The sequence below is a fragment of the Microcebus murinus genome, chromosome 9 (assembly GCF_040939455.1).
Source record: "Microcebus murinus isolate Inina chromosome 9, M.murinus_Inina_mat1.0, whole genome shotgun sequence".
Taxonomy (NCBI): domain Eukaryota; kingdom Metazoa; phylum Chordata; class Mammalia; order Primates; family Cheirogaleidae; genus Microcebus; species Microcebus murinus.
Genome location: NC_134112.1, coordinates 91,410,798 through 91,427,914, shown reverse-complemented (window position 1 = coordinate 91,427,914; position 17,117 = coordinate 91,410,798). Strand labels below are relative to the sequence as shown.

The window sequence follows — 17,117 nt, the reverse complement described above, 5'->3', positions numbered from 1 at the left end:
CTAGTCAAGTATGGCTCATGCATAATTCACCCTTGGCATCTAACCCATTTCCCCCTGAATATCCTGTCAGGGTCTCAAACTCAACAAATATAAAACAGAATGTAGGCCGGGCACTGTGGCTCACGCCTATAATCCTAGCACTCTGGGAGGCTGAGGCTGGAGGATGGCTCAAGGTCAGGGGTTCAAAACCAGCCTGAGCAAGAGCGAGACGCCATCTCTATTATAAATAGAAAGAAATTAATTGGCCAATATATGTATATATAGAAAAATAAATTAGCCAGGCATGGTCGTGCATGTCTGTAGTCCTAGCTACTCGAGAGGTTGAGGCAGTAGGATTGCTTGAGCCCAGGAGGTTGCTGTGAGCTAGGCTGATGCCACGGCACTCACTCTAGCCTGGGCAACAAAGTGAGACTCTGTCTCAAAAAAAAAAAAAAAAAACAGAATGTAATACTTTCTCCTTAAACCCATTCTCCCTAGTGACTTTCCTATCTCTATATCACCAGTGATCCTAGTCTTGAAGCCAAAAAATAATTTCTCCTACCTTTCTCTTCTTCAACCAAACATCTAGTCAATCACTAGTAATAATAATGACCAGTCTTCACCAAGGGCTATCAGCAGGGCACAGTACCAGGCACTTGACACACATCGACCACGTCATTTAAACCTTACAACTAACCTGCCAAATGGATGTAATCATCCCGGTTATGCTGATAAGGAAACAGAGGCTCAGAGGTTAAGTAAGTTAAGTAACTTGATAAAGGCCACATAGCTAAGAAATAGCAAAACCCAAACCAAACAGACACTCCTCTACCTTTGATGTCCATGCTCATGTATTATTCACACTGTCACAATCTCATATCTACTCGCTCATTTTTCCATTCCTAATGCCATCACTCTGGTTCAGGCCTTTATTACCTTTTATGTAAACTACTGAAATGCTCTCTTGGTCTTCAAATTTTTCTCCCTCAAATGTATCCTGCACAGAGATGCTGGATTAAAACTTCTTGAGTGCCACTTTGTTCATGACATTCTCCTCCTGATGGGGAGGGAAAAGCCAGAAGAAGAAAAGAAGTACAATTTGTAATTTCTGATTGAGAACTTTCTTTGTGCCAAGCACTGTTCTAAATACTCTGCATAAGAACCCAATGATGCTTGCTAGCAAGGGCCTGGTTTAATAAATTTTTAATATAAAAAAAAAAAAAAAGAACCCAATGAGATGGGTACTACTGTTCTCCCCAGTTTACAATAAAGAACTGAAGCGTGAGCAGCAGTTAAGCAAAGCAGTGTAAAGTCAAGATTCAAAACCATAGTCAGGCTCCAGAGCCCCTGCCCTGTCCCCCTTAACCATTTGGCTCTAGTAAACTCTCAGAAGTAATCCTTATTTACTTTCTCATGAATGGGTCACACTGATCACCTCTGAATCTATTGATCAACCTTGATATCACCAAAAAGAGGACACCCAGATACTATGTATTAATAGCTCCTGAAAGAGTAAGAAATCCACTACACACCTATAGAGCATCCTTGCCAAATAAATTACACCAGAATCCAATTAAGTCCCCAGGTCAGTGCTGCTCAAACTTTAATGTGCATACAAATCACCTGGGGAGCAGTTAAAATACAGACTCTAACTCAGAGGGCTCAGGTTGGGGCCTGAGATTCGGCATTTCTAACAAGCTCCCAGGAGAGAGCTACGCTGCTGGACCACAGCCCACACTGCCAACAGCAAAGCCCTGGATCTAATCACCAGTTGATGAGACACAGGAGACAAAGGAACAAATTAAGCAATTCATGGCTGGGGCTAGAATGAAGTGAATTAGGCACTTGCCTCAAATGCAAAATTTAAGGGCATGCTAAAAAACACAGTAATAGAAATAAATATTTTAATATGATATTTTACAAAATCAAAATGAATGTAAAAACCTATGATGAATACAATATCAGAGTTTTAAATAAAGTCAGAATCAGAGTTACTGATTTTTCTTTTTGGCTCAGGCTCCAGGATGGCTCTGCACAGCACTAAACACTATACGGAAGCCATCTGCCAAATCTGGGGTACGAAAAACTCTACGGGGCAAATGTACACCTGGTTTCTAAAACAAATAAATACTACTCAAAGGAGGAGAGTTAAAGTTTAAGAGACAGACACTTGTTTTGATATTGATTTGAACAAAACCAACTGTAAAACAATTTGGAGATACTAAGAAAAATATAAGCTGGCATAAAAGAACTATTTTTAATTTTTTTAGGTTCATGATGATGGCATTGTGATTTCTTTTTAGGTCCTTACCTATTGGAGTAAAACACTGATGTATTAATAGATAAAATGATATAAAATCTGGGATTTGCTTTAAAATACTCCACAAAAACAAAGTTAAGGAGATGAAACAAAATTAGTGAAATGTAGGTATCTGCTGTAGCTGGGTAATATTACATGGAGATTTATTACACGATCCTAATTTTTATATGCTTAAAATTTCCACAATAAAAAGCTTTTAAAAATTAATCCTTTTTCCTTAGGCACCCCTAATATTTACTTTGTACCCCTCGAACAGGACATAGCACGTATTGCCTTATACAATCTATAATAAAAACAGATGTTTTTAACATGTGCCAGGAGCTGTGATGATCTCATTTAAGTGTCACAATAATGTTGGGACATATTGCACAGGTGAATGAAAGTGAAGTTTAGCAAGCTTAAATAACTTGCAAAGTCACACATTTGGAAAGCGGCAAAGGCAAGACTTAACCACAGACCTGACTGACTCAGAAGCCCAGACTTTGAAGCACTAACAAGCTCTCTTACGCCACAGGGGTATTGTGGTATAAAACATCCTCAGCTCACAGTTCTTGGTATCGCTCATGGTACCGAAGGCATAGCAGTCATTTTGAGAGGTTAGGATCAGGACCGAATAGTTTTTAATCGCAACTCTGACACCTACCAGCTGTGTGACCTTGGGAAAATTACTTAAACTTGCTGTACCTTAGTTCCTTTGTCTGTACAGGGCCATCAACCTCATATAAATATGAGATTAATAACTATCTCATAGAGTTATTACGAAGATAAAATGAGTTAATAAATGTAAAGTGCTTAGAATTGTGCCTGGCACATGGCAATCACTGATTGTTAGCTATTATTATCATTATTACTAAGTTCTCAATAAAATTGAATGACACTGAACACACCCCTCAAGAAAACTCATAACTATTTATTTTTACCTCTTCTAAGAAATTGTTTTTGACCACAGAAATTGAAAGATGGTTCCCACCAATGCTTAGAAAATCCAATATATAGTAATCAATATTAATGTTCCCATGTTTGGAGGGAAAAAATCCAGTATTAATTAAAACACAGGGCCCCATACCACTGCTACAGTATCACATTTGCTTTGCAAGGTTAATGTTAAAGGATTTATGGTGTTTGTGGGATTTAGGGACTCTAAACTGAGAGCCTAGATCCCCCAGTAGAAATAAATGGGAGGGAGTCCTGGGTCACAGGCCAAGGCAGGTGGCAGAACTGTGTCAGAAGCACTCAGCCAAAGGAGTAAAATGAGACGCGGGAGCCAGAACTGAAGCAGGAGAGGAGCCACTGTTAACTGCTGAGACAAGGGGGTTAGTCGAGGTGGGCCGAGGCTCACCAGCCAAAATCACAGGGAGGTAGAGCAAGGAAGAGCCAGGAAGATCAAGCACAAGGTCCCCAGTGACACAGGAACGATCCAAGCTCAAGTCAGATGGAGAAGGGTACAGACGTGGATTGCTGCTTTTGGCCGCTTACGCCAGGCCTCTTTTGTGGTTATGTTGTGTCAGTCAGTCTTAAAACTATACTCTTCCAAGCTGTCTTGTTACACATGGAAAGTGAAATAAAAAAAGACTCAGATCTTCTTAGCTCTCACAGGAGATCCTTATCTCCCTTCCCTAGGTGCTCTCTCTGAAGTTACTCACTTCCCAGTCACTGGTAGCACTTGGTTTTAACTCCCAACGTGCTGAGCATTTATTGTATCAAATTTACAATGACTAGCATTTATTGAACCCTTATATCTGACAGAGATGATATTAAGAGCTTTCCTCTTAATTTAATTTCCTCCTAATATCATCCTTCAGTGACCTAATGAGATGTTGTTATCATCCCCATTTTACAGATGACGAACCTAAGGCTTAAGAGAGTCCTGGGCCACACTACTAGGAAGTGGCAGGTTGGTCTGACTCCAGAGACAACTTTTATACTACACTGCCTCCTTTTCTATGCTACTTTTTAGTAGCAGACTCTTTACTACTTTTAATAAAAGGGCCAGAAATGAGTGAGAAACTATTGCAGGTAAACTGCTGACATGAAAAACTGAAGAACCTGGAACATATTTTTCCCTGGGGAACTCAGAAAGCTTGGTAAGAGCAGTTGAAGAGGAATGAGCGATATTTAAATTGTCTTTACTTTCAGCAAACAGGGTCATTTCCTCCTCTTCCGATTGCTCTTCCCGAGTTCAGGGCAATCCCTGTTGCTCCTGTCAACTATTGTGATCTGTTGTGGAGAAAGTATGCAGAGGGGGGGAAAAAATCACAGATTTTTCTTTGAAACTTTGGGGAAGGGCGTAAAAAAAAAAAAAGATGGGAGGAATTCCCAATGGAGAAGAAAATTTATAAATACAGTAACAATGAAATAAAGCCTGCAAATAAATATCTGGTCTCAAAAGACAAATTAAAGGCAGCAATCAAAAAGGGACAAATAAAAAGAAAATATGCGTTTTTTCACAAATCTATTACAAAAAAAATCTTTTTCTATTCACACAGAATGTCAAGAGAAGCAAGATCTGAGCTAGAAAAATATGATGACTCCAAAATCTATTCATCATACCTGAAAACAACCATGTGGCTACAATCACCCATGGAGTATGCAGAATGAGAATGGAATCTGGGGGACACCAACTCTTAAGGGACAAGCAGAACAAGAAGATACCCTAAAGAAAATTGAAAAGGATATGGCCAAAGAGAATCAAATGTGGCAGATAAGAATTGAAAAGTACCCATTTAATTTAACAACTAAATGGCCATTAATGACCTTGTCAAGAGCAGGTTCAATCAAATGATGGGATGCCAAGACCACACACTGGGGAAAGGACAGTCTCTTCAACAAATGGTGTTGGGAAAACTAGATATCCACGTGCAAAAGAATGAAGCTGAACCCCTACCTTATAGCATATACAAAAATTAACTTAAAATCAGTTAAAGACCTAAATGTAAGACCTAAAACTACAAAACTCCTAGAAGAAAACTTAGGTAAAAGCTTCACAACATTGGATTTAGCAATGATTTCTCAGATATGACACCAAAGATAGAGGCAACAAATGCAAAAATAGCCAATGGGACTTCAAACTTAATAACTTCTGTGCATCAAAGAACACAATCAACAGTGTAAAAAGGCAACCTATGGAATGAGAGAAAATATTTTAAAATTATATATCTCACAGCAGGTTAATATCTAGAATCTATAAAGAACTCCTACAGGTCAACAACTATAAAAAAAAAAACCTTGTTAAAAAAAAGGGCATAGGGCTTTGAGATTATCTCCAAATTCTTTGAGGTATCTACCATTTGATCAAGCAATAGCACTATTAGGCATCTACCCAAAGGAACAAAAGTCATTCTATAATAAAGACATCTGCACTCGAATGTTTATGGCAGGACAATTCACTATAGTAAGGATGTGGAAACAATCCAAGTGCCCATCAATCCATGAGTGGATATATGTATACAATGGAATACTACTCAATTATAAAAAACAATGGTGATCTAGCACCTCTTATATTTTCCTGGATAGAGCTTGAGCCCATCCTCCAAAGTGAGGTAGCACAAGCATGGAAGAATAGGCACCACGTGTACTTGCCATCAAACTAGCACTGACTGACCAACACTAAGGTGCTCACACAGTAGTAATATTCTTTGGGGGGTATGAGGTTGGGGGTAGTTAAACTCACAACTAATGGACACGGTGGGAGTTGTAGCGGGGGAAGGGCACATCTCAAATCATGGTTAGGATGTAACAAAGTCATAACATGTAACCAAAATGTTTGTAACCCCATAATTTCCTGAAATAAAAATACATACATACATACATACATACATACATACATACATACATACTGGATACACCAAAAAAAAAAAATGGGCATAGGACCTGAACAGAAATTTCTCCAAAGATTTTCAAATGGCCAACAAGCCTATGAAAAGATGCTCAACTTCACTAATCATTAGAGAAAGAGAAACCCAAATCCAAACCAACAAGAGATAACACCTCACACCCACTGTAATCACCACTATCAAAAAAACAGAAAATGGCCAGGGGTGGTGGCTCACACCTGTCTGTAATCCTAGCACTCTGGGAGGCCGAGACGGGAGAATTGCTCAAGGTCAGGAGTTTGAAATCAGCCTGAGCAAGCCCCCTTCTCTACTATAAATAAAAAGAAATTAATTGACCAACTAAAAATATATATACAAAAAAAAGTTAGCTTAGCCGGGCATGGTGGTGCATGCCTGTAGTCCCAGCTACTCGGGATGCTGAGGCAGTAGGATCGCTTGAGCCCAGGAGTTTGAGGTTGCTGCGAGCTAGGCTGATGCCACGGCACTCACTCTAGCCTGGGCAACAAAGTGAGACTCTGTCATGAAAGTAAACAGACAACCTACAGAATGGGAGAAAATTTTTGCATCCGATAAGGGATTGATAACTAGAATATACTTACAACTCACGAAAATCAGCAAGAAAAAATCAAATAACCCCATTAAAAAGTGGGCAAAGGACTTGAACAGAAACTTTTCTAAAGAAGACAGAAGAATGGCCAACAAACATATGAAAAAATGCTCAACATCTCTAATCATCAGGGAAATGCAAATCAAAACCACAATGAGATATCACTTAACTCCAGTGAGAATGGCCTTTATCAAAAAGTCTCCAAACAATAAATGCTGGCGTGGGTGCGGAGAGAGAGGAACACTCCTACACTGCTGGTGGGACTGCAAACTAGTTCAACCTCTGTGGAAAGCAATATGGAGATACCTTGAAGCGATACAAGTGAATCTACCATTTGATCCAGCAATCCCATTGCTGGGCATCTACCCAAAAGATCCAATGACACTCTACAAAAAAGACACCTGCACTCAAATGTATATAGCAGGCCGGGCTCCGTGGCTCATGCCTGTAATCCTAGCACTCTGGGAGGCCGAGGCGGGCGGATTGCTCTAGGTCAGGAGTTCAAAACCAGCCTGAGCAAGAGCGAGACCCATCTCTACTAAAAATAGAAAGAAATTAATTGGCCAACTAATATATATAGAAAAAATTAGCCGGGCATAGTGGCGCATGCCTGTAGTCCCAGCTACTCAGGAGGCTGAGGCAGCAGGATCGCTTGAGCCCAGAAACAAAAAAAAACAACAACAAAAAAAATCTAGAAGCAGACTGTGACAGAAAATAAAAAAAAAATAAAAATAAAAAAAAAATGTATATAGCAGCACAATTCATAATTGCAAGGCTGTGGAAACAGCCCAAGTGCCCATCAATCCAAGAATGGATTAATAAAATGTGGTATATGTATACCATGGAGTACTATTCAGCTCTAAGAAACAATGGTGACATAGCACATCTTATATTTTCCTGGTTAGAGCTGGAACCCATACTATTAAGTGAAGTTTCCCAAGAATGGAAAAACAAGCACCACATATACTCACCAGCAAATTGGTATTAACTGAACAGCACCTAAGTGGTCACGTAGGTACTACAGTAATAGGGTGTTGGGCAGGTGGGAGGGGGGAGGGGGGCGGGTATATACATATATAATGAGTGAGATGTGCACCATCTGGGGGATGGTCATGATGGAGACTCAGACTTATGGGGGGAGGGGGAGAAGTGGGCATTTATTGAAACCTTAAAATCTGTACCCCCATAATATGCCGAAATAAAAAAAAAAAAACCCAGAAAATAAGAAGTGTTGATGAGGATGTGGAGAAACCGGAACCCTGTGCACAGCTGGTGGTATTGTAAGATGATACAGCTGACATGCAAAACTGTACAAAGGTGATATATAACAATGTTTTGTGATCCTAAATGTCTCAAAATGGAGTCACTTGTGATAAGTGACTCAGCCCACAGAGAAACTGCCGACCCTTCAAAGTGATAAACATACGTATAATAGACTGAGGTGTATGATAACACCTGCTGGCCACGCACCCCTGAGACTCAACAAATAAGTAAAGCCAGAAGGTAGCTGAGATAATTACCATGGACACTTCTGCAGAGGGCCACAAAAACAGCAAAGAAACTGACCATGGCCAAGATGCCTGCAGAAGCTCCACTCCTGAGAACTCTGAGGCCTCCTCTTGATATATGGGGTAGCAGCTGCTAGAAGCTCTGCCAGAGTAGAACAGCAACACCCTCCCAAACACTCTACCCACAGCAGGTTGGCATTGGCATTTGGAGGTAAATTTGGACCCACCTGGTTCCTCTGTCAGCATGCTAGTCTCCTGAGCTACTCACTATGGTTTGTTCCCCACCCTTCCTCCACCTCTTACTACTGCCTATATGTGTATGGGAATAGGCAGTTGTTGTTCAATGGGGACAGAGCTTTAGTTTTGCGAGATGAAAAAACTCTAGAACTGTTGCATAACAATGTGAATATACTTAAAATTACTGAACTGTACACTTACAAATGGTTAAGGTAGAAAATTTTATGTTGCATATTTTTTACTGTAATTTTAAAAAAATGATAAATAGTACCAAATCATGCAGAAAAAAAGTTTGAGGAAAAAAAAACAGCAGCAGGACAAAGGGAGTTTTTGCATTTTAGGCAGTACTCTTTAATGTCAAGGATGGAGACAGAGCAAGATGAGGCCTCTGGGCTCCTACCAACTTCTGGTTCAAGCTGTTTCAGATCCAATTTAGAATGATGCCTCCATTAGTGCTGGAGTCTTAATACGTCTATAAGTCTCAAGACTACATGGGCAAGAAATTATTATGATACCTCTTAAAGACATCCTGAACAGGGAACACAGTCAGTTCCTGAGATCTTCACCTAGTCATAGAAATAGCAGTAATCCTCAGGAAGTGAGAGGTTCACCCAATTGAGCTAGCCATGGCCTAAATTGAACATTCCCACAAAGGAGGGATAGAAACCTTTCCTTGAGGACTCAAGTGTAGTTAGAAAAAGGAGAAACCAAACATTATATGCTCCATTTAAAAAAATATCTCGGCTGGGCGTGGTGGCTCACGCCTGTAATCCTAGCACTTTGGGAGGCCGAGGCGGGCGGATTGCTCAAGGTCAGGAGTTCAAAACCAGCCTGAGCGAGACCCCGTCTCTACCAAAAATAGAAATAAATTAATTGACCAACTAAAAATATATATACAAAAAATTAGCCGGGCATGGTGGCACATGCCTGTAGTCCCAGCTACTCGGGAGGCTGAGGCAGTAGGATCGCTGAGCCCCGGAGATTGAGGTTGCTGTGAGCCAGGCTGACGCCACGGCACTCACTCTAGCCTGGACAACAAAGTGAGACTCTGTCTCAAAAAAAAAAATAAAATAAAATAAAAAAATATCTCCTCTACCCTTTTCTTACATGACAAACATTTAGCTTCTGAGGTCTGATTTTTAGATGCTAGCTAATGGAATTTGAGTACTTGGCTTTGAGAATACTTAGAAAAGGGGAACAGGTTCCAGCTTCCCTACAGCTGCAAAAAAAGCAGACACCAAGCTGCATCATAAAGTTATTTCTGACAGTGGTGAATTAACAAGGCCCATGAAACATCAGTATGAATTTCCTTTACAATGTGGAGACAATACAAAGCATAACTGTTCTGTTTTCTATTTAACAAAGCAGTCATTTAAGACACCTAAATTTGAGTGTTCCTACTTATTTAAGATGTATGCCTGAATCCCCAAAAGACTGCAATTTGATTGGCTGTCTTTATAATCTGTATAATTTTATTAAAAACTTCTGTTTAAATCTTATTACTATATTAAACCAGAATAGGAGTTCTGGCACTTTCTTTTTCTCCCTCCATGCCTGAAGGCTAATAAAACCCTTGACTCCCTAGAATTCCTTATTCAAACAAAAGGTATGAAAGTCTTCTTCTCATTTAAATTAATGGGATAGGTGAGGCTACTGACAGAGGATGGAGGAAGCAGATTCAGTAAGGTCCAGGGAGTGAGGACAGGCTATATATATACAAACTGAAGGAATAAAATCTCAGGGAGACATATGAGTTCCAGTCCCAGTCTACTACTAACTTGAGAGTGGACTTTTCTCTCTTTAGTATGGACTTAATTTCTTTGACTATAAATAAAATGAATAAAAATAGTTTCCTTTCTGATCTTACTACTATAATCTACATCCACTGGAGTATAAGTATACATGTAGTTCCAATTACACAGCTCTGGATATAACATGAAGGTCTTGTCTTTGTTTTTAGTTAGAATAATATTTATTCTTCTTTTATACCACATGTTTTATAGAGATAAGTATAACTGAGGATTTTAACCACAGGCACTTTGGGCCCTTTTGTTGTTGGGGTGAAGGTGGGGTGGGGCTGTCAGATAGTTACCAGTGTTTTCCATAGAGCCAATGGCCTCCCCATGTCAGCAGGCAGAGCCCAGCTGTAGTCTTCTTCCAATGATTTCGAAGTGTTTTAAAAAACACAGTCATCTTCTCCTAGAGGTTTGCTAGGTTAACAGAGACAGAAAAAGAAAAAAGAAAAATACAATTTATCCAAGGTAGTAATGTAGCATCCTAATTACTCTGTCTTCTATTCATTCTTTCTCACTGCTTTTTTCCTTCCCTCACTCATTTTCCCCCTCACTTCTCCAGTGTCAGCTCATCTTCTTCCTTCTATGTTCATCATCTTCATCTTGTCACCCACCTATTCACCTTTATTTCTTCCTTCACTTTTTTTTTTTTTTTTTTTTTTTTTGAGACAGAGTCCTGCTTTGTTGCCCAGGCTAGAATGAGTGCTATGGCATCAGCCTGGTTCACAGCAACCTCAAACTCCTGGGCTCAAGCAATCCTGCCTCAGTCTCCCAAGTAGCTGGGACTACAGGCATGTGCCACCATGCCCGGATAATTTTTTCTATATATATTAGTTGGCCAATTAATTTCTATTTATAGTAGAGACGGGGTCTTGCTCTTGCTCAGGTTGGTTTGGAACTCCTGACCTTGAGCAATCTGCCCGCCTCGGCCTCTCAAAGTGCTAGGATTACAGGCGTGAGCCACCGGGCCGGCCACCTCCTTCCATCTAAACTATACTTCTTCCTTCTCTGATCACTTTTTCCTCATTGTATTAGAAGAAAGGAATTCCAGCTTCCTGATTTTTCTGTCTTCTTATAGCCTCACTGCACCACTGTTTAAGAATAAACATTTGTTGGCTGGGCCCAGTGGCTCATGCCTATAATCCTAGTACTCTGGGAGGCCGAGGCAGGAGGAATGCTTGAGCTCAGGAGTTTGAGACCATCCTGAGCAAGAGTGAGACCCCGTCTCTACTATAAATAGAAAGAAATTAGCCAAACAACTAAAAATAGAAAAAATTAACCAGGCATGGTGGCACATGCCTGTAGTCCCAGCTACTCAGGAGGCTGAGGCAGGAGGATCCCTTGAGCCCAGGAGTTTGAGATTGCTGTGAGCTAAGCTAATGCCACAGCACTCTAGACCGGGCAACAGAGTGAGACTCTGTCTCAAAAAAAAAAAAAAAAGAAGAAACATTTGTCTGTCCATGATAATACAAGAGACCCAACAATAATGTGTTCAAAATAAAACATCAGGCCCTCAATAGGAAAAAAAGCAGAAAACGTGCACAGAAAACTCAATGAAGAGGTAATGCGTGTGGCTATGTGAAAATGTTCAACCTCCAGGGTAATCAAATGCATGCAAACTATAAAGACCTATCATTATTCACCTACAAAATAAAGTTTTTAAATGATCATATTGACTGAAATAATAAAATGAGGTAGATACTATCATATATTCTTTTAAAGAAGGTAAATTAGCAGGACTTTATTAAAAAACAAAGTGACAATACAAAATATCTTTATTCTTCATAGCACTTAACATTTGATATACTTATTTGCTAATTTGTTTATTGGCTTATCCCACTGGAATGTAAACTTCATAAGAGTAAGAGCTTTGTTCTGGACACCGCTATATCCCATGCCTAAAGATCTGAATAGCTATTTAAGAAATAGCTGTTGAGTGAATAAGTTACATGGTAATTAAAGGTTTTTTACTAAAAATTTTTACCAATGTGGGAAAAAAAACTCAAAACGTTACGTAAAATTAGAAGGATAAAAAGCCATATGTAATTGGTATTATCCCAAGTATGTTCAAACATGAATCAAAAAAATACCAATACAAATAAACATCCAGGTGTGGTTGTGCACACCTGTAGTCCCAGCAACTGAGGCCAGGAGTTCAAGGTTACAGTGAGTATGATTGTGCCACTGCACACCAGCCTGGGTGACAGAGTGAGACCTCATCTTGGCAAAAAAAAAAAAAAATTTAAATAATTCCCTCTAGATTATAGATTGTGGGTAACATTAATTTTTTAAATTGCAATGTATTTTCTAAGTTTTCTAAAATGAATATAAATTGTTTTCAGATTTTAAAAAATTACAATTTTTATGACTATGCGTGAGGTAAATAGACCAAGGGGGAAAAGCTGTTTCCAGTGAAGAGTCTAAGAGTTCCTTCATTACTCCCTTTAACCTCCATTGGTTATAATTCCAAGGGAATTAAGGGAAGAAACACCCTTACAGAAAGCAGCAATGAAGCCAGTGCCAGGGAGCCCACTTTCCTGTGAACCCCACACACCATCCAAGCTAGTTCACAAGGATCCCAGAGGTCCAAGTAATTCTTCACCCTCTCTCCATGTGGCCCTAAGCCTCTCCTTCAATCCGCATGCCTTTAATACACACCTATATGCTGGGCCTGAGGGCAGAGAAGATTAAGTCCCATTCTCAAGTGTTCACAACTGTGAAACCCGCAATTACAACACGATTATGATTACAATACAGCAGGATGAATGTCGGTGAGCACAGGCTCTGTGAGAGTCTGCAAGACACGGTGGTACGCAGTGACACGGTGGTACGCAGTCAGGGAAGTCTTCCCTGAGTCTTTACGAGGGAGGAATCACCAAAGTAAAGGAGCTAAGTGTATGCTACAGTATGAATGCTTGTGTCCCTCCAAAATCCACATGTTGAATCCTTAATCCCCAATAAAATGACATTTAGGAGATAGGTCCTTTGGGAGTTATTCATGAGAGTAGAGCTTTCACGAAAGTGACTGACACCTACCTCATGCTGATCCTCTAGGTGAGTGTCAGTCATTTCTGACCTTCAGGGTTTTCATTTGGGTTAGGTAGGAGAATGTAGATTTGCAGCAATCAGTGGTTGAAAAGCAAGAAAGCATTTTTCAAGAATGTTGCTGAAGCTGTGGTTATTCTACCGCATATTTCAATTGGAACTTTCTGAATCAGTAGTGCATTCATGAGCACTACTCTCATAAATGGGATTAAAGCCTTTGTCAGAGAGATGGTCTGTCTCTCTTTCTCTGCCATGTTAGGATACAGCAAGAAGACAGCCATCTACAAACCAGGCAGAGGGGCACCACCACCAGGCACCTAACCATGCTGGCACCCTGGGTGATTTTGGACTTCCAGCCTCCAGAACTGTGAAAATTAAATTTCTGTTGTTTAAGCCACCCAGTCTACAGTATTTTTGTAGACTACAGGATATGTTCAGAGAAACATAGGTAGGTAGTGTAATCAAATAGAAGTACAATTGGATGAAGGCCATATGATCTAATGGCAATAAACTGGGGGGAACTTAGCAAGGCCCATTGATTGAGATTGTTCTCTGTGTGCCCATGTCTTCAGAAATAAGGGCATTCTTCATGGGTACCTATCACATGAGGGTCTTACACAGAGGAAGGTCAGAGAATGATTTTATTTCTTTTATGGACTGCTTCAGAGGAGAAGAGTGGGAGACGGTCAGAGAGTAACCCTCTTGCTTCTGCTATTTCCTCTAATGCCAGGGGGTCACATTTTCAGGTAGTATGTTCTAAACACCATCAATAATCTGGCATGGATAAAGAGCAGGATAAATATGGGAGAGTATCTAGAACAGGTGTTCTCAACCTTTAGTACAGAACTTGTTAAAAACACAGATTCTTGGCCGGGCGCAGTGGCTCACACCTGTAATCCTAGAACTCTGGGAGGCCTAGGCAGGCGGATTGCTCCAGGTCAGGAGTTCGAAACCAGCCTGAACAAGTGTGAGACCCCGTCTCTACTATGAATAGAAAGAAATTAATTGGCCAACTAATATATATAGAAAAAATTAGCAGGGCATGGTGGCGTATGCCTGTAGTCTCATCTACTCGGGAGTCTGAGGCAGCAGGATTGCTTGAGCCCAGGAGTTTGAGGTTGCTGTGAGCTAGGCTGATGTCACAGCACTCACTCTAGCCTGGGCAACGAAGCAGGACTCTGTCTCAAAAAAATAAAAAAATTAAAACAAAACAAAAACCAGATTCTTGGGTACTACCTGCCTCCCTCAAGAGTCTCATTTGTTCTGGAATTGAGCTGTCATCTTCATTTTTAAAAAGGACTCTCAGAATTACAATGAAAATCAGCACCATACTAGAGTTTGAGAAACAGTGATTTAGAGATAAAGGATGGGGAGAGGGGATTAAAAAAGGCCTTGAATCCACACTAAGGACTTTGCATATTATGTTGAAGAAAATGAAAAACTTTTGATGAGATTTAAGCAGGTGATATAATCATATTTGAATTTTAGAAAGATCACTTTACAGCAGAATGGAAAAAGGACTGGTAGAAGCTGAAATTAAAGCTGAAGAGAGCCATTAGGAAGTTATTACTAATAATTCTAATAATCTCTAGGTATCTAAAGAAAAGAACCAAGATAGAGAGGATGATTTAGAGATCTTTAGAAAATAGAAATTGGCAACACTTGATGATCAATTGATTGCAGGTTGCGAGAGAGGCAGAATCAAGCCAGGTTTTGTGCTTGGGTGACTGGTTGAGTAATGATTTCAGTCATTTAGATGTGGATTGTAGGTGTGTGGAGAAAGGTATTGTGTACAGTTCAGGAGATACTGTGTTTGACATGCCTATGGGGCATCCAAATGGAAATGTCCAGTGGATGTCTAGCTTTAGCAGTCTGAAGCCAGGAGAAATTGTGTGAGCAGAAGACATAGGTCAGACGACTCATCAGTGTGAAGGAGGCCAAGTTTGTGTGCAGATAAAACCACTCAAAGAAAGGGTAGACTGAAAAGAATGCCAATAGTAAGAGAACATCTAAGAGTTTATAAGTCTGTTTAAAGGTCATCCCTGTCCCAATGGAACTCCCTTTTAGTCACAAATGAATAATTTGTGTATTATAAAAATAACGTGAAGATATGCGGGTAACCTAGCATAGTGAAAAGAGCATTGGTCCAAGGGTCTGCAACTAGATTCTAGTCCTAGCTTTGTCGCTTAACTGGTAAAAACCTGTGTAAGTCATTTAACTTCTGCTTCTATTTCTTTACTAGTAAAATGAGGATATATGCCACCTGCTCTGATTACCTCACCTGGCTATGAAGATCACATGTGACAGGACTACAAATGTATTTTGTAAATTTTTCTCTAAGTATTTAAGTTGTCATCACAATACTCAATACATTAGTTAACAATGTATATTCCCTTCTGAGTAACCAGAAGAATTCTCATTTACCAATGAAAGTCTAAATTTTATATGTTCAAAGTAACATATATTAAGAGCAGTTTTTTCCCCACAAAGAACTTCCAAATTCTAATTGTTTTCGACCCTCCCGACGTGTAAGGTGGGGGGTTCTCACTAGACGGTGAACATGGGCAGGTGCTACCCATCTGCGGCACCGGAACCTAGTAAAGCGCCCAGAATGAATGAACCGACCAACCAACCCACCCATCAATGGATTAGATACTATGGCCCCATTTTGCAAACGAGTAACGCCGAAGCCCACGGGGCAACCTGAGTGAGGGTCCACAAGTCAGCGACAGCTGTGACACTCGAACCCAGGACGCCTTATTCCGGCACTGCCCACAGTGACCAGGGACTCGCGCCGAGCCCCCCAGCCGCGCCGCCCGGGCCCTCACCCCTACCCTCCAGCCGCGCCGCCGCCCGCACCCCCGGTGCCCACGCCGCGGCCCCTGAAGGCCCGGGTCCCCGCGGCCCCCGCCCGGCGCGGCTCCCGCAGCTCCGCCCCACGCCCCGGGCCCCCGCCTGCGCCCAGTCCCAGCGCCCCACGCTCCGCTGCCCGCCCGAGAACCGCCACACTCACCACTGCCGGCCCCGCTCACGGCCCTGCCTTTCCTGTGTGCTCCCCCTAGACTCCCCGGCTGCTTCAAGGGAAACCGCTGCCGCCGCCCTCCGGTTCCGCCGCGGAGCAGCGAGCGCGCGGGCCGGGCCGCCTCCAGGCCCGGGAGGGTGGGCCCAGCGGGCCGCTGCCCTGGGGCTGCCTTCAACCGCATTCTCTCTTTTAATAGCTCATTCATCCTTTCATCCATCCATGTAGGGCCCAGTTATATTTTATGGAAAGCCTACCAAGACAAACACTGTTTTAGGACCTGGAGCTAAATCGGAAAATAAATTAACTAAATGAACAAGGCAATTTTAGGTAGTGGCAGTGCCACGAAGAAAATGAAATAGGGTGATAGAAAGGGAGTGGGGTAGGGGGGAAGTTATGTTAAACTGGGCGGGCTAAGCTGGGTCTCTCCGAGTGAGGGGTGATTGGTCTGAGACTCAATGCCGAGAAGGAGCCCCTCCAGCAAAGATACAGGAAAGAGTGAGCCTGGCGCAGGGAACAGCCCTTGCGAAAGCTCAGAAGCCTGAAGGAGTTTGGCACGGTAGAGGCCGGTGTGGGTGAGGCAGAGAGAGCTAATGGGCAGAAGGGCAGGAGAGGCCATGGTAGTAAGGAGTTAGGACATTGCATGGAATGGGGTTGGAAGGCATTGGGGGAATCTCTGTCTGGGCTGGGGGAGAGGGGGGCGTTGGTTTACATTTCACACATTTCTCTGGGCACAGTGCATGAATGGATTCTAGAGAACAAGAGAGCTACAGAGA

General features: G+C 41.5%; 1 protein-coding gene across 1 annotated transcript in view; it reads right to left on the bottom strand.

Annotated features, from left to right (window-relative positions):
* The window catches only part of AGK (acylglycerol kinase), an 89,036-nt gene extending 72,633 nt beyond the window's left edge, over positions 1-16,403 (bottom strand). Inside the window, exons 1-2 of the mRNA XM_012768031.3 lie at positions 16,336-16,403; positions 10,577-10,694 (exon numbers count right to left, since the gene is read on the bottom strand). Coding sequence (XP_012623485.2) covers positions 10,577-10,677 — 101 coding nt within the window. The 5' untranslated portion in view covers positions 10,678-10,694; positions 16,336-16,403. The remainder of the gene's footprint in view (positions 1-10,576; positions 10,695-16,335) is intronic.
* Between the last annotated feature and the right edge of the window lie 714 nt (positions 16,404-17,117).